Genomic DNA, 25473 nt, shown 5'->3' with positions numbered 1-25473 from the left:
TAATTAAAAACATATTAAAACCCCTGCCCTAACCCATCAAACCAGGTCAGATTGCTCAAATAAATACATTTTTAGATCGCGCCGGAAGGAGCGAAGGTCCGGGGCCATCCGGAGCTCAACCGGCAAGCGGTTCCACAGGTCTGGTGCGCCCACAGAGAATGCCCTCCCCCTGGGGGCCACCAATCGGCATTCTTTGATCGGAGGCACCCTGAGGAGGCCCTCTCTGTGGGAGCGCACTGGACGGAGGGAATTTGACGCCGGCCACAGGTGTTGCCGTAGGTAATCCGGACCCATGCCATGTAGGGCTTTGTAAGTCATTACCAACACCTTGAATCTCACCCGGAGGACAACCGGCAGCCAATGCAGCTCGCGGAGCAAAGGTGTAACATGGGAGTATCGGAAAACTCCCAGTACAACTCGCACGGCTGCATTCTGCACCAGTTGGAACCTCTGAGTGGACTTCAAGGGCAGCTCCATGTAGAGAGCATTACAGTAGTCTAGACGAGAGGTCACAAGCGCATGAGTGACTGTACGCAAGGCATCCTGGTCCAGATAGGGTCGCAACTGGCGCACCAGGCAAACCTGGGCAAAGGCCCCCCTAGTCACAGCTCCAATATGCTCTTCTAAAGAGAGCTGTGAGTCTAGAAGGACCCCCAAGTTGCGTGCCCTATCTATGGGGGGTAATAGCTCACCCCCCATTGCAAGAGATGGAATAATTGGAATTTCCCGGGATGCCGGCATGAACAGCCACTCAGTCTTGTCAGGGTTGAGCCGAAGCCTGTTCCTCCCCATCCAGACCCGGACCGCCTCCAGGCAATGGGACATCACGTCGAGGGCATCACTGGGGTGGTTTGGGGTCGAAATAAAAAGCTGGATATCATCAGCATACTGATGATACCCAACTCCAAAACCACGAATGATCTCACCCAGTGGCTTCATGTAGATGTTGAACAGGAGAGGCGAGAGGACCGATCCCTGAGGGACTCCACAAATGAGAGGCCTCAAGGTCGACCTCTGCCCCCCTGCCAACACTGACTGTGAACGTCCCAGAAGGTAGGAGGAGAACCACTGGAGAACTGTGCCTCCCACTCCCAACCCCCTGAGACGTCGCAGCAAGATACCATGGTCGATGGTATCAAAAGCCGCTGAGAGGTCTAAAAGGACTAGGACAGAGGAGCAACCCCTGTCCCGAGTCCGCCAGAGATCATTCACCAGCGCGACCAATGCCATCTCCGTGCTGTACCCGGGCCTGAAGCCCGATTGGTACGGGTCTAGATAATTTTATTTTATTTTATTAGATTTATATACCACCCTTTCCCGAAGGACTCAGGGCAGTTTACAGGGTATTTAAAACCAAACCAATACAAAAGTTAAAAACAATTAAAAAAAGATTAAATCATCCCTAAAAAATAAAAACCCCAGTTAAAAATTCTCAGCCTGGGCCAGAGAGCTCAAAGAGCCAGGTCTTCAGGTCCCGGCAAAATGAACGAAGGTCGGGGGCAGTCCTAAGCTCCACGGGCAGCTGATTCCAGAGGGCAGGCGCACCCACAGAAAAGGCCCTCCCCCTGGGTGTTATCCGTCGGCAGTCTTTTCAGAGGAGCAAATTTAATAACAGACATAAAATATGTGGTGTAGGATGTATGTATTGTTTTCGACATTCATTCTCCCACACTTCATAATTATCGAATGTACCTCAGCATATTAGTCAGTTTAATGGCTGACTTTGAGACATACGAAGGGGATAGATTATCATCTGTACCACTGTTCTTACCTTAGCTGTGTATGTCTATATATACATGTACGTACGTACGTACATACATACATACATACATACATACATACACACACATACAGTTCAGAAGCATTTTATAAGATGTATCTACAAGGAGTTAGTAAAACTCTTATGCAGGGAGAATTTATCTATCACAACTATTAAATCAAATTGTCTCCTGAATTAACCTTGGCTTATGATCATTGCCTTTTGACCCTACGTAGGTTATAAGTAAATTGGCCTATGATCTCCACTGTGGCCATGAATCCTAGTATTTTATATGAGATACTTACTTCCCTGTTCTGGAAATATGGGCTATTCTTATAACAGCTGAGAAAAATTGCATTAATTCATCTCCTGGAAGTGATTTTTTTTTTAAAAAAAATTAGTAGTAATCCTATTTATTCTAATATTGGCCTAATAGCTTATGACTCATCATATCAGCTAAAACTCACCACTAATATAATAGGCTTAACAAACCCTTCTAAGTAGTTTATCCTTCATCTCCCTCTACAACCATAGAAACAAAGGGGCTCCTAATCCTGACGGATCATAGGTACACCAAACGTGCTACCATTTCTAAGCTATGAAGTGTTTATATGTCTGTCTATATGCGTATTCAAATTATACTTGATCAGTATATACAGAGTGTGTGTATGAATGTGTGCTTATCTGTGAGTGTACACTAAGTATAAATTTAATAGTGCATACATATCAAAACCTAAAACACTGTTTTCTAGAATGATGCCGCTTGCATAATTTTCTTTGGATCCTTACCAGTTTTATTTATATCAAGTTCAGATAATTTCAGGGATAGTTCACTAGAATTCCCACTTGTTGAAGACACAAGTATATCATGAAGAGCATTTCTTCTTCCAGTTCTTCCTGAAGCAATGAAATCTGCATATGTAGATTCCACATCAGTCATTGCTAACAAGTATCCTCATAGCAATATCTTAAAGAAAACAGAGAAACACAGTCTCTTTACTACAAAGAAGGACAACCATTTGCAAATGTAATAATAATAATAATAATAATAATAATAATAATAATAGTAGTAGTAGTAGTAGTAGTAGTAGTAGTAGTAGTAGTAATAGAGTTGGAAGGGACCTTGGATGTCTTCTAGTCTAATCCCCTGCTCAAACAGGAAACCCTATACCATTTCAGACAAATGGCCATGCAGTCTCTTCTTATAAAGTTCCAGTGATGGAGTATTCACAACTTCTGGAGGCAGTTGTTCTACTGATTAATTGTTCTGTCAGGAAATTTATCCTTAGTTCTAGGTTGCTTCTTTCTTTGATTATTTCCCACCCATTGCTTCTTGTTTTGTCTTCAGGTGCTTTGGAGAATAGCTTGACTCCCTCTTCTTTATGGCAACCCCTGAGATTTTAGAACACCACTATTATGTCACCCCTGTCCTTCCCTTCATTAAACTAGACTGGAGGTCTTCAAACTTGGCCCTTTTATGACTTGTGGACTTCAGCTCTCAGAATTCCTCAGCCAGACCCCTGAACTAGACAGCAACTATTCTTTGTATGTTTTAGCCTCCAGTCCCCTAGTCATCTTTGTTGCTCTTCTCTGTACTCTTTCTAGAGTCTCAATGTCTTTTTTACATCGTGATGACCAAAACTGGATGCAGCATTCCAAGTGGTATTAACATTTCATGTGATCTTGATTCTATACCTCTGTTAATGCAGCCTAGCACTATGTTGGCTTTTTTTGGCAGATACTGTTGGCTTTTTTGGCAATATACTTGATTTACAGTGAAATTTCATATGAGATGAAGGGTTTGGAGGAGTTTATCCAATAGGATACTGGACATAAAATCCCTAAGCAGTACTAATAATAATTCTTATTGTACCATATACAATTATACTCAATGCTTAATTATACTCAATAGTGACTCTTCTATATACCCTGTCTCCAAAATAAGGGTTGAGACCAGGGCTTTTTTTCTCATAGAATGCTCAGAACGGCGTTCCAGCACCTTTTTTTTGGGGAAAAAAACCTTTTCAACAAGCTGTGTAGCAAAAGAGCCTTGGTGGAGCAGTGGGCTAATGCCTCCTTAAGTAACACCAGCTGCCTGCAATTAGTGCAGGTTCGCATCCCACCAGGCTCAAGGTTGACTCAGCCTTCCATCCTTCCGAGGTAGGTAAAATGAGGACCCAGATTGTTGGGGGCAATTAAGCTGACTTTGTAATAATGCCGCTTGGGGGGTGTATGAAAGCCCTAATAAGCAGGCATATACATAGAATGAAGGCTACTGCTAAGTTTGTAAGCCGCCCTGAGTCTTCGGAGAAGGGCGGGATATAAATGGAATTAAAATAAATAAATAAATAAATTCCTATTGGCTTTCAAAATCCAATAGAGGAAGCTCTATTGGATTTTGAAAGCCAATTGCTGCTGAGCCCGCCAAAAAACCTGGCCAACAAACTTTGCACAAAGAAGTTGTCTGCAGCGAAGGCTAGTTGTCAGGAACTTTGTACCATCTCAACTGAGTAAATAAGAAAGGGCAAGGAGTGGGAGGTGGGTTTTGCAGAGTGCATGTGCACTTCTTCCTTATGCTCATCTGTCAGCCAGCTGGTGGCCTACCCGGTGCTGGACCTAGGGGGTAGTTAGCGTGTGTCTCTGAACCATATCCACGTTGGTCTTTCCCGGCTGTGCGTTCCTTGTGTGATGAAACCCAGACACGGAGCTGCAGCTGGCATTGTTCCTAGAGGGGGACCAAATGGGCAGCGCAGCTGAATCCCAGCGGCTGGGGAGGGAGCTCAGGGAGGCAGCCCGGGGTGTCTGTGTCAGACACCTCACAATCCTGCAGCCCATAAATAGCCACAATGTCCAGGAAGTCCCCCAGCGGGTGTCCAGCTTCCTTGGCATGGTGGGGAAGGCAGGGGGCTTGGCTTGCTGTAGACCAGGCTGCTGCAGGGCGCCGCCGCAGCCCCTATCATGCAGCCGCTGCCCAGGGCCAGCCCCGGCCGGCCGGCGGTATCATGGAGTGTGTTGGCCTAGCCGGCACAGGCGGGCGTCCATCTGGGAGGCGCCGACGGCCCTGGCAGGCAAGTGGAGCAGTGTCCGCCAGGCTCCCGGCTGCCCCGGCTCTTCTGCCATGGCCACTATTTGTAGTCTGGGAAGATGTTTGCGGGCTTCTACACCCTGGAGGCGCCCGCCAGCGGCTGAGCGGTGGGCCGTTCTCGCCGCCGCCCTGGACAGCCTAGCCGGAGGTGAAGCGGGCGGCCCATGGAACGCCATCATGTCTGGTTGTGCGTGCAGCGGCGGCAGATCGCGCAAGAGCAGCTCCAGCTGCACAACTCAGAGCTCTCCAAGCAGCTGAGCGCTGCTTGGCAGCGCCTCGATGCTGCCCAAAAGCAGCCCTTGGGTGGTGGTGAGGTGATGCCAAGCAGTGCTCAGCCGCTTGGAGAGCTCTGAGTTGTGCAGCCGGAGCTGCTCTTGCACGATCCCTTGCTACAAGAGAAAGCAGGCTGAAACGGAGTGAGGGAGATTGCCAGGAATGTAAATCGGCTGATCTGGCGCTGCTGCAATCTCCCTTGTTTCAGCCTGCTTTCTCTTGTAGCAAGGGAAGCTGAAACCGAGTGAGGGAGATTGCAGGAGCGCGAGATCAGCCGATTCGCGTTCCTGGCAATCTCCCTTGCTCCATTTTAGCTTGCTTTCTGCAAGAGAAAGCCGGGCTGCAGGGCCGCCTCCGCAGGTACTGCTCTAACGTGGAGAGGGAAGGACAAAGAGGGAGGGAAGGAAGAAAGGAAGGAATGAAAGAAGGAAGGGACAATGGGAGAGGGAGGGAGAGAGAGAAATAGAGAGAGAGAAAGAGGGAGAGAGAGAGAGGAGAAAGGGAGGGAGAGAGAAGGAGAAAGAAAGGGAGAGAAATAGAGGGAGAGAGAGAAAGGGAGAGGGAAAGAGAGGGAGAGAAAGAAAGAAAGAAAGGGAGAGAGAGACAAGGAGAAAGGAAGAGGGAGGGAAATAGAGGGAGAGAGAGAAAGGGTGAAATAGAGGGAAAGAAAAATAGGGAGAGAAAGGGAGAGAGAGGAGAAAGGAAGGGAGGAAACTAGAGATAGAAAGAGGGAGAAATAGAGGGAAAGAGAAAAATAGGGAGAGAGAGAGAAAGAGGGACAGAGAGGAGAGAGAAAGAAAGAGGGAGGGGGAGAGAGGGAGAGAAAGAGAAGGGGAGAGAGAGAAATTAAATTAGTAACATGATTGTTAAGTGAATCTGGTTTCCCCACTAACTTTGCTTGTCAGAAGGTTGCAAAAGGCAATCACATGACCCTGGAACAATGTGACCATCATAAATATGAATTGATTGCCAAGCATCCGAATGTAAATCACATGACCCTGGGGATGCTGCAACGGTCATAAGTGTGAAAAATGGTCATAAGTCACTTTTTTCAGTGCCGTCGTAACTGAACAGTCACTGGGCGACTGGTGGTACTCGGACATTGCCTTGTCCTAAAAGTGGTGCAATGGATGAAAAGGTTGAAAAGCCCTGTTTTAGTATACCGGTACTATTTGGTTCAGAATATTTTTTTTCTTGTTTTCCTGCTCTAAAAACTGGGTGTGTCTTATGGTCAGGTGCGTCTTATGGTCCGAAAAATAGGGTAGTTCTTGCCTTGCTCAGCAGTGCAGGTTGATCCCTTTCCATCATCCCACCCTTCCTTTCCTCACACAGCCTGTTACTTGACCACAAAGAGCTGCTGCCCAGCACATTAGATTACAATAAATTACTGGTTGACCTCTACCTTCTGGAGTGTTCAGTTTCTAATTTTATGGCCTGCATCAATCAGATTATTGAATGGTGTCTGAAATGCAGCCATCTAACACAGAAATCCAAGCCACATGGAGTGGAGCCTTAAGAGCCAGACTAGAGTTTACAGATGCTCATTTTTCATAATCCTTGGCCAGGAGGCAGAATCATGCATCTCCTTCCTTGTGATCAGAGTTACTGATAAAACACACTATACAAATACACAGATCTGGGTCAGTAAAGAATCCATATAGATAGTCTGACAGTATTTCTTATTTCTTTGAATCCACAACTAATCTTTGAATTGGACAGCATATCACATACCTGTGTCTGATATTACATTTACAGAGTTATAAAATAGACTGCTGTCACTAAATAATTATATGAGATTCTAGATCTATCAGCCCAGTTCATCGCAGGTCTGAACTCCCATGCAGTGAAAAGGAGAGGGGTTGCAACTTCTGTTTGTAGTTATCCACGTTTCTGCACACTGAGATAATCGGCCATCATACAAATACAGAGCCTATCATGCTTTTATATTTATATATGGAACAAAATGTATATTAAGAATTGAATATATAATTGTTTAATTATATAAATAAATATATAAATAAAATTATATAAATAAATAACAAGATGAGAGTTCCGGCACCTTTTTTTTTTTTTTTTAGAAAAAAAGCCCTGGTTGAGACTATCATAAAATGAGGGTCAAATTAAACAATAGATAAATAGTACCAAAGCACACCAAAATAGGAGGAAACTATGTAGCCTACAATTTCATTGCCCAATTGCTTTTTTTAAAAAAAATCTTTATTATTTATGTTATTTATTTTTTACAGTAAACTGTCCAGTCTCACGTAGTTGAGATAGTAAAAAAGATAAAGGAGTCCCTGCTGATTTTTGTCCATTAGTCATTCCCACTATAGGGGGAGGTAATCTCTGTTTCAAGGCCATTGAGCCAGCGCTGTCCAAACACATTTTTGTGGCCATCCTGACATCATGAAGTGCTGTTTCCTTCCCATTGAACTAGTACCTATTCATCTACTCACATTTGCATGCTTTTGAACTGCTAGATTGGCAGGAACTGGGGCAAGGACGGGAGCTATTCTGACTCCAACTGTTGTTTAACGATGTATCCCCTTGCTGAGACCCTGTGCCTGGCCTGTATAAGTGGATACTATCACTGCTGACAGCCTTTGCCAGATAGCAGAAGTTCTCTGGACAGTCATCAAACCTTGAGAGGCTAGTGGTGATGAGCTCTCGGCAAATCATGTATCTGGCGAAGTCAGAGAGGTCTGATCTCTCACTCCTTGGTGCCAAAGAAACTTGTGGGACCCCTTGGGTATGAAAGTTGTCTGGTGAATAAGGGTGAGGTGTACCAGGATAGAATGATGTTGCAAGAGCATTCAGCTGTGGTTTAGTCTCTAAGGCTTGTACTGGCTGTTGATTAAACTGTTGCTTATTGCTGGAAGTTACCTTGTCATTGGCAGGAGGTGGTGCGGTTTGAAGTGTTGATGCACTTGTGTTGTGGATTCGAAGAGGCTCAGGCTTTTGCAGGTTTGGGGTCTCTGTGTTGAGAGTCAGAACAGTGTTGTTCGTAGGAGGTACAGAAGATGGCACTGTATCGTTGCAAATGTTATGCTTTAGCACATATTTACTGGTGCGTTCAACTGGATCTTCCATTTCTGTTGGGATAGAACAATCTGAATTAGTGCTTTCCTTCATTGCTTGTTCAAAGACCTTTAACCTTTCTAGGGCAGCTGCTTCTTCCCTTTCTATTCAAAGAATCTTTATTTGGGATTCCGTCTCTGCTTGGCAGGCCTTGTTCTGAGCTTCTACCTCTGCTTGGCGGGCCTTGCTCTGAGCTTCCACCTCTGCTTGGCGGGCCTTGCTCTGAGCTTCCACCTCTGCTTGATGGGCCTTGCTCTGAGCTTCCATCTCTGCTTGGCGGGCTTTGCTCTGAGCTTCTATTTCAGCTTCCTTTCTGGCAAAGGAAACTTGCACTTTCTTTGCTTCTATATGTGCACAGGCCTCTAACAGCTTGTCACTTAATGTTGAAGTCCTGGAGCGAGAGGATCTAGAAGAACGTGCTGTGAGTTTAGTTGATGTGGATCTATGAGAACTGGTCTCCTGCAGTTGAGCAATACAGAGTTCTGCCTTATCCTTTGCATCTTGCACTAGGAGATCTCTTTGGTGGTTTAGTGCATCAGTCTTGGTTAGTTCTGCTGAGGAGTCATCTATATTAGAGTCCTTTAAGAAGGCTGTGTATTTTGCAGACAGCCGCTGGTAACGTTCATAGGCTGCAGATAGCCGATCTATAGTCTCTCTTAATTCAGCAGGATTATCATTAAAGCACGGCAAAACTGACATGCAGTGTGCAATTCTGTCCCATAGGTCTGACAGATTACTGGAAAATTCATCTCTAATTGTCTCATAGTTTTCTCTGAGTTTCCGTGTTGGTATTATTGTGCGTTTGGGTGTGTGGTCAGAAGCATGATGTATCTGTGTTGATTCAGTAATAAAAGAGTGTTCAGAGCCTTGTCAAGATATTTTTCATGTTTTGCAAAAAATGGGTACTGTCTCTTTAAGAAGACGAATTGCAGCTTAGACAGGGTTTATAACACAGTCCAATGTACAGAAACAGTTTTCAGCATACACAGGAGATGTGCAGTAAGCTTGTGCGACCGTGTGCTTTCACAAGATGGCAGATTGCACTGAGCTTGCTTGTAGATATGACACACATATGGATTGCAGGCTGTAGAAATTCTACTGTCTTGAACTATTCTGACTCCAACTGTTGTTTAATGATGTATCCACTTGCTGAGACCCCTGTGCCTGGCCTGTATAAATGGATACTATTACCTCTGACAGCCTTTGCCAGATAGAACTCATGAAATTACTTTTTTATCATCCACGAGTACCTTTATTTGCATGCAAAGAAGATTACAGCACACAAGATGTAGTAGATGATGAAATGGACAGTATTTCAAGGTCACAGACAGTAATGGTCCTACCATGAGAGCAGACCACATGTAAAAAATGGTGCCAGGGAGTGAAAGAACATTCAGGGTTAAGAAGAAGGAGGAAGTCCGTCACAAATGGGAGGGATTGGCTGAACAAATTAACATAAATGTTGTAGTTCCCAAACAACCACATGGTGGCAGCACAATATGCACTGCATAATACTTTATGGCTGATGTAACAGCACAGGAGCTCACCCTGTTACATGGTGCTGGGTCCTGAAGGTGGGCCTCCAGCTTTTTAGCCCGACAAGTCCAGTGTCTTAACTGCTGAGCTACTGCATCAGCTTAGAGTGGGGCAGAAATTGTATTAAATAAATAAGGTTTTATGATGTGGAGGATTTTGGTAGACCTTCATTGGAAAAGTTCCATATCAATGATGCTATAGCTGAGAAGACTGTCAGCCTCACTTCACAGATCTCACCCCAGGTGAGCAGACATGGAAACTAAATCCCCTGTGCATACTTCAATGACAGCATGTAGTTGTCTATATCAGTGCTTTTCAACATGTGAGCACTGGGCTGGTGGTACATGGCATCGCCTTCCTTCCCCCCATCGTGCTCATGCACCAGCCTTGCTGCGTTGACCCGCTGGAACCTCTCCGTGGACTGGAGCCTGTCAGTGGAGGTTGGGGCCGGCTGTACGCGCCGATCAGCTGACGACTCTGTACGGCCGGCCTTGACCTCCACCGAGGAGTTCCAGTCCACAGAGAGCTCCTGGCAGGTCGATGGCTTCCCGGTGGCAGCCCTGGCCAGTGAGGAGGCTGGGAGGGAGGTGGTGACCCTTTGCTGGGGCTGCCAGGGCTCAAGCACCAGGATCAGCGCTGCTTTGCACATCTTCGGGGCTGCCAGGGCTCAAGCACCAGGATCAGTGTCACTTTGCAGCTGATGGGCACATCTTTGGGGCTGCCAGGGCTCAAGCGCCAGGATCAGCGCCACCTTGCAGCTGATCAGTGCATCTTCAGGGTTGCCAGGGCTCAAGCACCAGGATCAGCACTTTGCAGCTGATGGGTGCATCTTCGGGGCTGCCAGGGCTCAAGCGCCAGGATCAGCGCCACTTTGCAGCTGATCAACACATCTTTGGGGCTGCCAGGGCTCAAGCGCCAGGATCAGCGCCACTTTGCAGTTGATCAGCGCTTCTTCGGGGCTGTCAGGGCTCAGAGGAAGCACTAGGATCAGCACCAGGCTCCAGCTGGAGCTGCTGAGCCCCGAATAAGTACCAATCACCTGGAAAGCAGCACTGATCCTGGTGTGTCTGCTGAGCCCCGAAGAAACACTTATCACCTGGAAAGCAGCATTGATCCCTCCTCACACACACACACACACACACACATGTGCCAGCAGTTACAGTTGAAGGCGTTTCAGCCTTCAACTATGGCTCCAAGTCCTCCACCATTTGGAGAGAGAGGGGGGGGAGGAGAGACAGGCACTTGTGCTTCCCTTCTCTCTCTCTTTCTCTCTTCATGCCGGCTTGCCCCCTAGCAGGGCTCCAGATTGGCCCTGCGCCCTCTCCTCTCCCATCGCCCTTTGCAGGCCTGCTGTAGAGCTAGACGTGAAGCGCCGGGGGAAGGAGCTGTGGAGGAGGGAGGACAGATGGGTAGCGAGTCCCCTCCAAAGTGAGGCTGCAGAGACGCCGCATCCTCCCAGACTGCGCTCCATCCATTGCCTCAGTGCTGCACCTGTCTTCTCTGTGGCCGCTGATGCCGTTGTCCTTTTCCAATGGGTGGGTCCCCGAGGAGGCCGTTGGGCGCCACCCACCCAGGCCCAGGCTCTGCCCCCACCCCGCCGCCCCCGTCTGAGGGTGGATTTCTGGCCTCCCTCTGCATATCTCCGATAAGGAGCAAGACCCCCTGCGCCTCCTGAGGCAGCCAAAGCCTGTGTAGGAAAGAATGATCTTTATGGAAGCAAAATAAGCCCAATTTCGGGACTTTAAGGGCAACTGCAACGGAAGCGTGACTGTGTCTGATACCTCCCTATCTTGGACTTCAGAAAGTGGTTTTCCTAAACCGAGAGTGCCTTGTAGCAAGAGGACATAACGGGGAAATGAGATGGGTTGGGGTGGGGGAGTTGAAAGCACAATTGCTCAGAGAATGGAGGAGAAAAGAAGAGAAGAAGCAGCCCAAAAATCTTAGGGAAGAACTGGAAAAACAAAAAGGTGACAAAAGAAGAAGCCCAGAATTGTCAACTGCTGAGAATGAACCAAGGTTGGTGGAGGAATAAAAAGAACTTCTTCAAATATGATCAAGTTAAAAGAAAAAAAAAACAAGGAAGGAAGGAAAGAAGAAAGGTAGGGACAGTGGGAGAGAGGGAGGGAAGGAAGGAAGGGACAAAGGGAGGGAAGGAAGAAAGGAAGGAAAGAAGAAAGGTAGGGACAATGGGAAAGAGGGAGGGAAGGAAGAAAGGAAGGGACAAAGGGAGGGAAGGAAGAAAGGAAAGAAAGAAGGTAGGGATATTTGCCCTTCAGGGTATAAACAGTAACATGCCTATTGAAAAGTTTGGTTTCCCTCCTGCCCACTCACAATGGTAACCCATAGATTCCCCCCCCCCACACACACAGGCACCCTGCAACCTGTGGGAGGGAGGGACAATGGAAGGGAGGGAGGGAAAGAGGAAGGGACAAAGAAGGAGGAAAGAAAGGAAGGAAAGAAGGAAGGAAGGAAGGGACAATGGGAGAGAGGGAGGGAGGAGGGCACCCACCCCAGTCCCACCCCCCTCCACCAGAGACCCATGGATTCCCTCCACATAGGCACCCTGCAACCTGAGTGATGAGATGCCCCCCCGGCTATTAACTTTGCTTGTCAAAGATACTGGGATACTATGACCGTCATAAGTATGAACCAGTTGCCAAGCATCTGAATGTAAATCACATGACCCTGGGGATGCTGCAACAGTCATAAGTGTGAAAAATGGTCATGTCACTTTTTGCTGTGCTGTCGTAACTTCGAACAGTCATTAAGTGAATTGTTGTAAGTCGAGGACTACCTGTACTTTATCATTTTTTTTCCTTTTTTGGGTCAAGTTTTTGACACCTTGCTGAGCGACTGGTGGTACTCGGACATTGCCTTATCCTAAAAGTGGTACAATGGGTGAAAAGATTGAAAAGCCCTGGTCTATGTAGCATATTAGAGCAGTGTTTTTTGAATTGTGTTCTGTGGAAGGCCACAAACTGGTGCAAGTCTTGAAAGAATAATTTATTTCTTTAAATATACATGCCGCCTAACAACTGTGGGTGGTTCAAAGAGGAAAATAAGAAATGAAAAAAAAAACACAATACAATATAAAATAACATACAAATATGAAGAATAAAATATATGGAGGATAACAAAAACCAGGCAGGAATGAAAAATAAACCCACATAATTCAAATAAGAGTTTTGAATCTTTTCAATTTCATCAGTTAAAGAACTCTATTTACAAATGAAGACATGTTTACATATCTCTTCCCAGACACACATTGAAAGAACAAGAAAAATATACCGTAACCATGTTGGATAAAAAGACCAAAGTAATGTAAGCTTTTAAATGAAGGGGCACTGAAGGTCCTATTCTTTTTCCTTCAACACATCTTGATAAAAATTATAATTATTTATTGATATTTTATTATTTAATCAATATGTCTACTTCTGTTTTCTTTTTTATGAAACAATTTATTTTGTTTCCCTTATGTATAATATATATGCTATGATCAAAAAAGGAAGGAAAAGTTTAAAGTATCCATCTGCAGGGCACTTAAGAATTGGTACCTAAAACTATGAATTGGGTTTAAAACTGAACAGCAGAGTTAAGCTAAGATATTTTTGTTAGTATGGTCCCCTCACTTCCACCAAAATTTCTGCAATTGCTCATACAGGAGGTTATGTCAGCAGCATCTAATAAGCACTTTTCTAGCAGGTTATAGCTATCCCCTCCTGAAGTGAAGGAGTGGAGTTTGGGTTGAATGCAGATATTGGAAATGTTGGTGCCTTTTAATCAGCTTCTATAACCAACTGCTTTCAAATGGAAGAACGCTCTTGAGGCAGACCTGCTCTCTTTACAAGTACTTGGATATTTTTAGCTTAACCTCTTTACTTGTGTGGGTTTCCCCCTCTTGTTTTCCTTTGCTCAAGCACAGCCAAATCTAAAAAAACGCTAAGAGCCTTCATGGAGTCACTAGAACAGTTATTTGATAAACAGGAGGACAGGGATTAGGTACAACATTTTATGCAAGCTAAATATAGCCATATTGAATATCTCCAAGCAACTTATATATAAACGGCATGTGACACAGCCATCTGCTCAAACACACTACTTTAATCTAGTAAAGAACCTAAACTGGGGCTCATGAATTCATTAAAGCTTTCCACAAGAGAATTACCTCAAAAAAATCTTCAAACTAACAAGAGGTTCTCTCATGCATCCATAATTCAGATCTGACAGACCTTTTTCTAGGACAAGGATGAAATGTTCACAAACTGCAAATGGTGATTCTAATGTGAGCCAAAATTCATCATTATTAGAAGGACGTAAAGCTCAGAAACTATAATTTTACCTTTACCAGATCACACTGTTTTATCCCTTAACAGATAGTTTGAGGCTAGTTTGTTTACTGCATTTAAATTCCACTGAAATCCATATCAACCTCAGGGAAACATGCCATTCTGGGACACAAAGCACCAGCGAGAATGGCATGGGCTCTCTTTTTCCAGCACAATGCTGTTTCCAGGCCTAGAGCGGTTGGTATGAGCAATTGCAAGAATTGAGTTTTGTGCAGCAATTCAAAAACCACATTGGTTTTGGGTAGGATCACTTTTATGTTTTATACTTTATTATATTGTTTTTATTACATTTTAGAATAGATTTTTCTTAAAACGCTGCAGCTAGAGGGCAATGTCATAATAAGATTGTTTCATGGCCTCTATAAATTTAAAATAGTTTTTATTTCTTTTTTCTTAAAGTTGCTCCTTTTATCAATTGCAAAAGTGCAGGGGAAAAGGGCATTTTCTTTCTCATCAGTAGAACTGTATATGAGATAGCACCATACTGTTATGGTCTTCTACTGAAACTAAATACTGCAGATACTTTTCCCCTATGTGAAGCATTAGAAAAATTGCAGCTTCAATAGGTGTTGTGTATGATGGTGTAGAAAAGATAGTGAGGGAAGCCAGGGAGATTTGATGAGAACTTGACAGCAGATGGTCTGCTGTTGATGGGGGGGGGGAAGGGTAAGGGAGGAAATAAGATCATATAAAAGTAGAAAAGCCATCGGAATAGGTAGAGAGAAGAGTTATGGTGGGTTATAAACAGAATATAGCCAGAATGATAGAACTGCTAGACAAAAGGAGAAAAGGGCAGAGAGGGGTTTTTTTTGGGGGGGGGGGAACAAAATCCCAGAAAGTGAAGTGAGCACAGCGGGAGGGGTATCACAGGCTACATCCAACCTCCTGCAGCTGGCAAAAAGGCCATGTTTTCAGTCGAGTCTTTGAACAAGGAACTGCAGGTGTGCCACAGATAGCTATTTGAATTGGACCTCAGGGAGGTACCAGTCCCCACAGCCAAACAAATAAGCAAAACAACAGGAGGATTAGAAAATAACATACTCTGTGGCTGATGAAGGGCCTAGAAATAAGACAAGGTAAAGCCCTCATTTTTTTAGGTTCTGGACTGCAGAGGAACCAGTTAAGTTGCACCTTAAGTTGTCCAAAGTTCCTTCTAGAGCTTTAAGATTAATTTTAATTGTTAAAATGGTAAATCATATTAATTCTTTATTAAACCCATGCATTTCAGCAGAACATCTTTCCCATTTTGTTCAAATTTGACTTTTACCATAGTATTAATTTCTCAGGTGATCTGGAATCATGTTCCAGATATGTTGATACCCATACCAATACAGGACAGGCAAGGAAAGAAAGCAGCAAGAATGACAGAAGAAAGGGTGGAGAGGAATGGAAAGAAAGATTTTTGAAGGATTATTTAAGAGATTTTGAACATACCAGAAAAGAGACACGTAAGAAATAATTTTTTCTCACTTTGTCTTCTCTTAAATTAAAACTACCACTAAAAAGCTTGGTTTTCCAAGCTAAAAATGAAGATGCACATCAAACACAAAGAGCTTAACACAGTAGAAACAGTAAAACTGTGAAAGACTATATTTCCTGGATCAAAATCTCTGATTCTTTAAATATAAAGATGTATAATAGTGTGCTACTCATACTACTAATTTTAAATTTATTTATTTATTTAGTTATATTTATATACCGCCCTATTCCCTGAGGACTCAGGGCGGTTTACAGGGAATTAAAAATCCAAAATACAAAAATTAAGAACAAATTAAAAAGTATTAAATTAACCCTGTAGTCAGTTAAAAAGAACCCCTAATTAAAAATTCCTCCTCAGTCTGGGCCCGAGAGCTGAAAGAGCCAGGTCTTCAGGCCCCGGCGGAATGATCGGAGGTCGGGGGCAGTCCTCAGCTCCACCGGCAGCTGGTTCCAGAGGGCAGGCGCCCCCACTGAGAAGGCCCTATCCCTGGGTGTCGCCCGCCGGCAATCTCTCACCGGCGGAACCCTGAGCAGACCCTCCCTGTGGGAGCGCACTGGGCGAAGGGCGTTTGATGCCGGCAGCAGGTGTTCCCTCAAATATCCCGGACCCAGGCCATGTAGGGCTTTATAGGTGATAACCAGCACCTTGAATTTAAAGTTATATCTCACTTTTTCTTTGGAAACCCAAGGAAGCTTTTTAAATTCAATTTAACTCCAAAGCTGAGTTCTGAGATAAAGTGCAAAAGCTCTTTTCCCTTTTCCCTTTAAAACAAACAACAGTGGAACTCTTATATTAGTTTAGTCCAATGTCACATACTAATTATCCCTATCAGACTGTTTGTTTACAGCAATCCATGAAGGTGGAAGCTTACAATAAATCTTGTTTTCATGACCTACATAAAATTGTAATTACTAATGGGCAATGAATATACTTCATCAATCAATTAAAGATGCTTTAAAGCCTTTTTCTTTTCATGATAGCTGCATATTATTATTATTGCTTTCCACATCCAATGTCTATGTTAATTAAAAAATAAAATCAGTTAAGCAAATAAAAATGTTGAAACTGATCCAATATTAAAACAATGGGCACAGCCTTGAGTATATGAATTTAAATACATGCATAGAGAAATCAGAAATCCTAACCCTATGGATTATGAAAATGTCCTACTTCCTTATCCCAATAAAAGATTAGCCACATTTTGTCTAGGTGGTAAGCTGTAATTAATACAAAAATAAAGTGAAAACTTAACTTCTTCTCCTTATGACAATCTGTAGAAAGTGGGGAAGGAGTTCAATTGGTACAAGAAGATGTAACTTACACCAATCATGGAGCAAATGTAAGAGAGCCTCCTTTAGTTGACTTGCTATCAGTGTGTCTGGGAATTTACTCAATATTATGTTACTACTCTGACTAGAATTAAAGATACCTCTTTAAACTCTGTGGTATTTACTTCTTGGTGTTGTCAGTTACTGGGGACTTTATATCTTTGACTGATGAACAAGTTTTGTAGTAAACTTTAGACAATATGCTACTGAGGACAGATATTATAGTGGTACCTTGGTACTTGATTGCTTCAAAACTTTTGATACAAAAATGTCCTGATACTCATCATGTGTTTGGTACTCATCGTGCTGCAAAAGGAAGTGGGGGACAGCCGCAGAGGGCAGACAGGAAGTAGGCCATGCTGGAAAGGTTGCTGAGACAGGAAAAGGGACAGATAGGAAATCTTTTCCAGCCAAAACAAAGGGTTATGTGATAAGCCATATGGTTTGCTTGGTACTAATCTTTTTTAGTACTCGTGCCTCCTGGAACTAATTAAGGATAAATATTGAGATATCATTGTAATTGATTTTAAAATATTTAAGTAGAGAGAGAAGAGGAAACAACCAGAGCTGTCTACCTAGAAATAGTTTATTTTGTGCTGCTTGTTGAAAACACAGGTAAACTTTAGATCAAGATTTAGAAAAAGTATACTTCCATTAAGAATTCTATTAACAACAAGATATGATAACAATAAAAATACAATTCTTGAAAAGACAGAAGATAAAGCTATTTTTGGGAACATTCTAAATAATGAAAATGGCTTTTTCTCTGTTTCTAATGTTATCCCGCTAGCTGCTTCAGTATTTTTTCATTATTTTCTCTATGGATATTGACTATGTATATCAGTGTGTGCCTTGTACATCTGAGACATAGCATGGTGTCAATAAGTAAATATTTTTCAAGTATACAGCAGTAGATAAAGGTAAAGGTTTCCCCTATCCAGTCGTGTCCAACTCTAGGGGGTGGTGCTCATCTCTGTTTCTTAGCTGAGAAGCCAGGATGATTATCCACAGAGGTGCATGGAACGCTGTTATCTTCCCATTGAAATGGTACCTATTTATCTACTCAAATTTGCATGCTTTTGAACTGCTATGTGGGCAGGAGTTGGGGCATGTAATGGGATCCTGGATGAGGGAGTGTCAATGTCATATGTTGTTTGTGCCACACTGCTAAGCCTTGCTACAAAAAATAGCAGCTGAAACAGGAATAGTATTAGGGTTTCCAATGCAGTAGTGTTATAAGCAAGTGCTTATCTTTGCCCCTGTATTTGGAGTTTATCTGACATTCATGGAGTTGATAATTTACCTAGTCGTAAGTTAAGCTAACATTTATCTTGTCATAAGGTAAACAATGCAATATTTATATTTAATTTTGCACAACTGCCTAAATTCACATAAATGCAAACTTTTGGAATGGATACAGTAGAATTGTAAATTCAGTTGTAAATCTAGGATTCCCAGAGTTTTGTTTTTCTAGTATAGCTACAGTCCTGGTTTGAGGATTAAAATGATATTGAGAAATAATTTTTTAAAACTGATATTATTATCCAAGCCCATATTTTATGTTTATGGGGTAGAGATTACAAAATTCTAACTTTCATTTCATGCTTATATTTAAACCAAAAAGAGAGGAAAAGGACACAATGAAGATATTAAAAACTTGAACACATAAATAGATTCAGTATAGTATCCACAATATGATCTATTCTAATTAGCAAATTGTCACTGCACCTCTTGTTCAAATATTTTTGAAATAAAACAGGGATCACCACAGATGGATGGATCACGATGGCTCTTCTAACATTTGAAGGAATCTACTAAGGAGGAACCAGCACATTAGTTTTCTACTACAATACACTAAAGTAGGGGTGTCAAACTCAATTTCATTGAGGGCCGCATCAGCATTGCGGTTGCCCTCAAGGGGCCGGGTGGGTATGGCCAGGGTGGGTGTGGCCTACTGGGTGGGCGTGGCTAGAGTGCGTATGGCCTACTGGGTGGGCATGGCCAGCTCTACATCGTTCTCATCAAGGGTGCCTATGGGGGCCTGGGCAGGAGTGGGACAGATCTGAGGGTCTCTGGCAGAAGGAGGGTCTCTGGGCCAGGGCCAAGGCAGTGGGGGCCGTTCCCTCACTGTTTCCAGGATGGCTTTGCGGGCCACATGAAACCACTTTGCGGGCCGGATCCGGCCCCCGGGCCTTGTGTTTGACATGTCTGCACTAAAGAATTTGTTTAATCTTGTTTTATGATCCAAACTGACATATTACAATATTTGTAAAAGGAAGCAGATTCATTTTTAAAAAGTTGAAGTCAATTCAGTAGACATTTTTATATCAGGCCCATCTTTCAAAACAGGTATGAAGAACTAAAGCTTTTTCTTCAAAAGGAAAGTTAATATACTGAAAGTTTAAGAGAACCAGGAAAGAAACCTTTTTTCAATTCTTTCCAGGAATTAAGCTACTAGAGTGATAAAGAGATTTCAGCAAGTTTATGGAACAGCAATTTAATTTTCTAAAATGACCCCCCCTTTCAGAATTTATCCAGCAAGCTAGTTTCAGAGAAATATTATTCATATTCAATTATTTAATGCAAACAACCACTTAAAACTTGATGCATAAGAAAACTAATTGGTTTGTTGCAGTTTTATGTTAGTTTTACAATTATTGAAAATATATGCAAAATTAGAAGAATAAGTTTTCAGAGAAGACTGCCTGAAATTATTTAAAATGAATATAATTTATATGTATTCAATAAACCATATGAATTACTTTAATTATTTTATATGGAAACTTTGCAAGTGTACTTATAATTTCTCCTAGATTTTTCCATTTCTTTCCAGAAACAAATATTAACTTTCCCATGCTATCTCAAAGGCTTCCAGATTTCTAGAAATGTTATTTTTTGGTGTGCATTTAAACTGGATCCACACGAAACACCGTACTTGCCAACAGTGTGTTTGCTTTGGTTGGAGTCAGTTCCAGTTTATCGAGGTCATTTGAATTTTACCAGTCATTTGAAATTGATCACAACAGACTTTGCTAAGACTCAGTGTATCAAATAACACTACAAAGCCTTTAGAGCAGAGGTCCCCAACCTTTGGGCACTAGGGACCAATTCCTTGGAGAGAAGTTTTTCCATGGACCGGAGGATGCGTGGGCCACAGCATGCCGGCAACCGGTCCCCACTAACAAGCAAAGCCCCATCCGCGAGATGTAGGCTGCCTACATCTCGCGGATGGGGCTTTGCTTGTTAGTGGGGACCGGTTGCCGGCATGCTGTGGCCCAGTATTGGTCCATGGACTAGAAGTTGAGACCCCTGTGTTAGAGGACTCCAGACATGTTAACATTTTATTGAGATATTGTTTAGCAATCTGGATTTTGCTTAGACATAATCCAAGATGTCTGTATGTTTCTGAAGAGATTTGAAAAACTGCCAGAATCAGAAAGAAAGAATAGCCTATAAGTATTGGAATAAGTATTGCTATCTTTCTGAGATATCTTCAAAACAACATAGCCATAGTTCTCTGAGGTTGTTGCCCAGCTTTTATCCAAAATTTGAGAATTCAAGCACCAAATATCCTTGCTTTCTTCCTACAGATCATATTACCTGTTGTTGTTTAGTGCTTTCTGATTCTTCAAGGCCCAATGAATATATTACAAGACTGTCTGACATTTAACCTACCGTACTTCTTGGAGTTCTTATAATATCATATTTGTGCAATCAATGGTGCTGACTTGTTATCATGCCTTCAGTTAATCAGTTCCTGGCACATATATAGATACAGGGATGTTTATGTATATGAGAGCAAAGTCATTTGTCATCAGTTCATAAAAGCCCCAAAGATGACACTGTCACTGCTTATTTGATTCTACCCTAGAGCAATTTAAACTTCGCTAAGCCAGAGAGGAAAAATCCTTTATTAGAAATCCTTAGAGATACATTAACATAATTAATTTAATTTAATTTAATTTAATTTAATTATTTAATTATGGAACTTGTATGCCTCCCTATCTCCCAAAGGACTCAGGGTGGCTAACAACAATATTTAAGGAAAACTAGAAAGAGCTTATACACTTAACAAAATGGTTCTCAACTAGTAATACAGGTAGTCCTCAATTTAGAATCACAAATGAGCCCACAAATTCTGTTGTTAAGCAAAGCAATTGTTATGACTTGCCTCAATTATTACAGCTCAAAAGTGGCACATGCTGGAAAATCCTTAATCTATTTAGACCAAAATGCAAAGATTAGTGGCTTTACACAAGGAGGAATATTTTTGTTTAAATTAATCAATCCTCCTACAGTATTTATAGTTTAGTGTGTACAGTGAAATTATACAGATTTCTCCATTCCTCATGACATACTTTCCAGTCCATCTACACTAGGTCCAACACTATGTATCTGGAGTTTTCAAACTTTGTAGGACTGCTATCCTAATCATATCCTAATCATAACAGTAAAGTTGGAAGGGACCTTGGAGGTCATCTAGTCCAACCCCCTGTTCGGGCAGGAAACCCTATACCATTTCAGACAAATGGCTGTCCAGTCTCTTCTTAAAAACTTCCAGTGTTGGAGCATTCACAGCTTCTGGAGGCAGGTTGTTCCACTGGTTAATTGTTCTGTCAGGAAGTTTCTCCTTAGTTCTAGGTTGCTTCTCTCCTTTGATTAGTTTCCATCCGTTGCTTCTTGTCCTGCCTTCGGGAGCTTTGGAGAATAGCCTGACTCTCTCTTCTTTGTGGCAGCCCCTGAGATATTGGAACACTGCTATCATGTCACCCCTCGTCCTTCTCTTCATTAAACTAGACATACCCAATTACAGCAGCCGTTCCTTATATGTTTTAGCCTCCAGTCCCCTAATCATCTTTGTTGCTCTTCTCTGTACTCTTTCCAGAGTCTCAACATCTTTTTTACATCGTGGTGACCAAAACTGGATGCAGTATTCCAAGTGTGGCCTTACCAAGGCATTGTAAAGTGGTATTAATACTTCACGTGATCTTGATTCTATCCCTCTGTTAATGCAGCCTAGCACTGTGTTGGCTTTTTTGGCAGCTGCAGCACACTGTTGGCTCATATTTAAGTGATTGTCCACTAGGACTCCGAGATCCCTCTCACAGTTACTACTATTGAGCAAGGTACCACCTATACCAGGGGTAGGCAACCTCGGCTCTTTTACGACTCATGGACTTCAACTCCCAGAATTCTTGAGTCAGCATAAAAGAGTCATAAAAGAGCCGAGGTTGCCTATCCCTGACCTATACTATACCTGTACATTTGGTTTTTCTTGCCTAAATGTAGAACCTTACTTTTTTCACCACTGAATTTCATTTTGTTAGATAGCACCCAGTGTTTAAGTCTGTCCAGATCCCTCTGTATCTTAAGCCTGTCTTCTGGAGTGTTGGCTATTCCTGCCAGCTTGGTGTTGTCTGCAAATTTGATGAGTTCCCCATCTATCCCTTCATCCAGATCATTGATGAAGATGTTGTAGAGCACTGGGCCCAGAACAGAACCCTGGGGCACCCCACTACACACTTCCCTCCATGTAGATGCGGTTCCATTGAGGACCACATGCTGAGTATGGCCGGTCAGCCAGCTATGAATTCATCTGGTGGTGATGCTGTCTGACCCACATTTTTTTATCTTATCAAGTAGTAGGTTGTGATCTACTTTATCAAATGGCTTACTGAAGTCCAAGTAAATTATATCCACAGCATTCCTCTGGTCCACTAATCTTGTCACTTGGTCAAAGAATGGAATAAGATTTGTCTGGCATGATCTGATTTTGACAAACTCATGTTGGCTTTTAGTAATGATTTTGTTTGCCTCTAGATGCTCGCTGATTTGTTGTTTATCTTTTCCAGAATCTTCCCAGGTATGTAATTTCCTGGATCCATATTTTCCCCTTTTTTGAAGATGGGAACTACATCAGCTGTTTTCCAGTCCTCTGGTAGTTCCCCAGTGCTCCAGGATCTTTGAAAATATAGGTTCTGAGATCACATCCGCCAGTTCCTTGAGAACCTTGGGGTGCAATCCATCTGGGCCTGGTGATTTGAACTCGTCTAGGCTGGACAGGTGCTTACTTACCATTTTCTTGCCTATCTTAACTTGTGTTTTTATTCTGTTTTTTATGGCACTATTTTTGATAGGTTGGTTTGTTTTTTCCCTTTGTGTAAAGATAGATGCAAAAAATGGATTAAAGAGTTCTGCTTTCTCCCTGTTGCTTCTCACCTTCTTGCCACTTTCACCCACTAATGTACCAATCCCTTCAATTGATAATTGAATTTTCGTGGCTCCTTTGAATAAAATCAATGATTTTATTGTGGCTTGCAGGAAGTTATATTTGTTGCTTATTTCCAATCATTAACCTTTAATCTATATTATAACTGCCTAATATCCTCTAAATCAGGGGTCTACAACCTTGGCAACTTTAAGACACCTGTTGACTTCAACACCCAGAATTCCCCAGCCAGCATGGCTCACTGGCGAATTCTGGGAGTTGAACTCCACAAGTCTTAAAGTTGCCAAGGTTGGGGACCGCTGTTTTAAATTAATTGGAGTAGGAGTTAAAAGCACTGTGAGTCTTAATACTGCTTTAGGCACAAAGTCAACAGGGTCACTCTCAGCCAGAGCAAGGCAGCAAGGACAAATTAGTTCCAAAATTTTGTTGAGAAAATTACAGGGACTTGCCCAGTCCCTTGCCCAGAATCAAGGCTGACTTGAAGGGGTACAGAAACATATACATTACTTGCCACCAGTGGCGTAGCGTGGGTTGTCAGCACCCGGGGCAAGGCAACCGGAAGCGGAAATAGAGGGGCGGGCGGGCGGTGACGTCACGGCACTGCTGAAAAGACGCGCCCCCGCAGCGGCGTAGACTTTCCAAGAAGAGTCGCGCACATGCGGGATGCTTCCGGGTCCCTCTCGAGGGCGGCTGGGCGGGGCTCCGACCTGCAAGAGCCGCTGCATTCAAGCTCGCACGTGAGCCCCGCTAAATAAAGCCACGCATGCGCACGAAGCTAGGCCGGCCGGCCAGCAGGTCCGTCTTCGCTCGGCCAAACCTGCCAGGGCGCCTGCGGGGCGCTTGCGGTTGGCCTGAGCCTGGGCGGAGAGTTGGCCGCTTCTATTTATTTTATTCAGTTTATGTGGCCGCCCATCTCACCTGCCGGACTCATTTCGCTTTGCAAGAAAGAGCAGCTCGAGAGCGGAGCCAAGCCAACTCTGTGCAGCCCTTGGGGCTCCCTGAGCAGCTCAGTGCGAGCGTGCCCCCCCCAGATGTTGCGCCCGGTGTGGCCGGCCCCCCCTGCACCCCCCACGCTACGCCACTGCTTGCCACCTACTGGTGTGTCCTAACTCACAATCTGAGAGCCCCTGCTTTATGTCAAGACCTGTAATGTGTGACAGACTTGAACTAAAGAGATGTTAGACCTTTATATTTTGTTATTTAAATTAAGTCATACAATGCAGCATTCTTTCCTTATTCTCTTTCCTCCTTGGCAAAAACTATGTATTTTATAGGTTATGAAAAATATAAATTAATAGGATTAAAGCTAACACAAAGAATAATTACTGATAGTGCTATCGCAAAAAAGGCAATAAATCAAAAGCTATGTTTGCTTTTATTGATCGTCTCATAAATCATTTGAGGGAAATAAACTTTTTGTTATGCTAAGCTCAGGTTCTAGTATCTGCATGGATAGTCCATGTAGCTTTCTATTTAAAAGTGATTCCTCAAAGCTGTTTCTTTTTCAACTTCCAGTATAAAAGAGATTCTGTTGGGTAAAGGCACCAGACTAGAAACCAGGAGAATGTGAGTTCTAGTCGTACCTTACTGGGTAACTCTGAGCCAATCATTCTCTCTCAGCCCAACTTACCTCATTGGGTTGTTATTGTGGGAAAAATGGGAAAAGGAAGGAATATTAGATATGTTGGCTATCTTGAATGATCTATAAAATAATAATCCTTCAAGTACTAATTAAGTCTGACCATCCTAACTTTTTCCAATCAACCATAATCCAATTGCTAAATAATGATCATTACTTATAGTTATACTTGCAATAGTGGCGAATATCTGTAGCTTTGGTGTAGGATGAGGGTGAAGCTTTGTTCTTTGAACTTTTGTGTTGGTTTCCAAATGTTTCATTACCAGGTTAGGTAACATCTTCAGCGGAGTTTAGGGGAAGCCCTTATAAACAGAAAACTTACACTGACATCCCCTAAACTCCACAGAAGATGTTACCTGGCCTGGTAACAAAACATTCAGAAACCAATCCACAAACTCGAGAATGAACCTTCACCCTCATAGTTATAGTTAAATCACTACCTGGAATGATTTAATTTTGTTGTTAACTGGATTCTCTGGGCAAATGACAAAGACAAAACAAAAAATAGAAGCAATATTAAAAACCCACACACTGAAGAACAATACAAAACAGAAAAAAGGAAACCAGCAGCAGACATACTGTAGATGAGTTGACTAGGAGTAGGGCTTTTTTTGTCATAGAATGCTCAGAACGGAGTTCCGGCACCTTTTTTGGATGGAACCTTGTAGGGTAGGCAAGGCGGGTTGTGTGATGTGTGAGTTCCGGCACCTTTTTCTTTTA

General features: G+C 42.9%; 1 protein-coding gene across 2 annotated transcripts in view; it reads right to left on the bottom strand.

Moving 5' to 3' along the window:
- Window positions 1–25473, bottom strand: part of PKIA (cAMP-dependent protein kinase inhibitor alpha) — a 50974-nt gene that overhangs the window by 3887 nt on the left and 21614 nt on the right. For both annotated transcript variants that reach the window (XM_083361155.1, XM_083361156.1), the window contains exon 2: window positions 2549–2726. In XM_083361155.1, coding sequence (XP_083217281.1) covers window positions 2549–2699 — 151 coding nt within the window. In that variant the 5' untranslated portion in view covers window positions 2700–2726. The remainder of the gene's footprint in view (window positions 1–2548; window positions 2727–25473) is intronic.

This window comes from Vipera ursinii, assembly GCF_947247035.1.
Source record: "Vipera ursinii genome assembly, chromosome: 3".
Lineage (NCBI taxonomy): Eukaryota > Metazoa > Chordata > Lepidosauria > Squamata > Viperidae > Vipera > Vipera ursinii.
The sequence above is the reverse complement of the archived record's forward strand: the minus strand, read 5'-3'. Positions and strand labels throughout refer to the sequence as shown.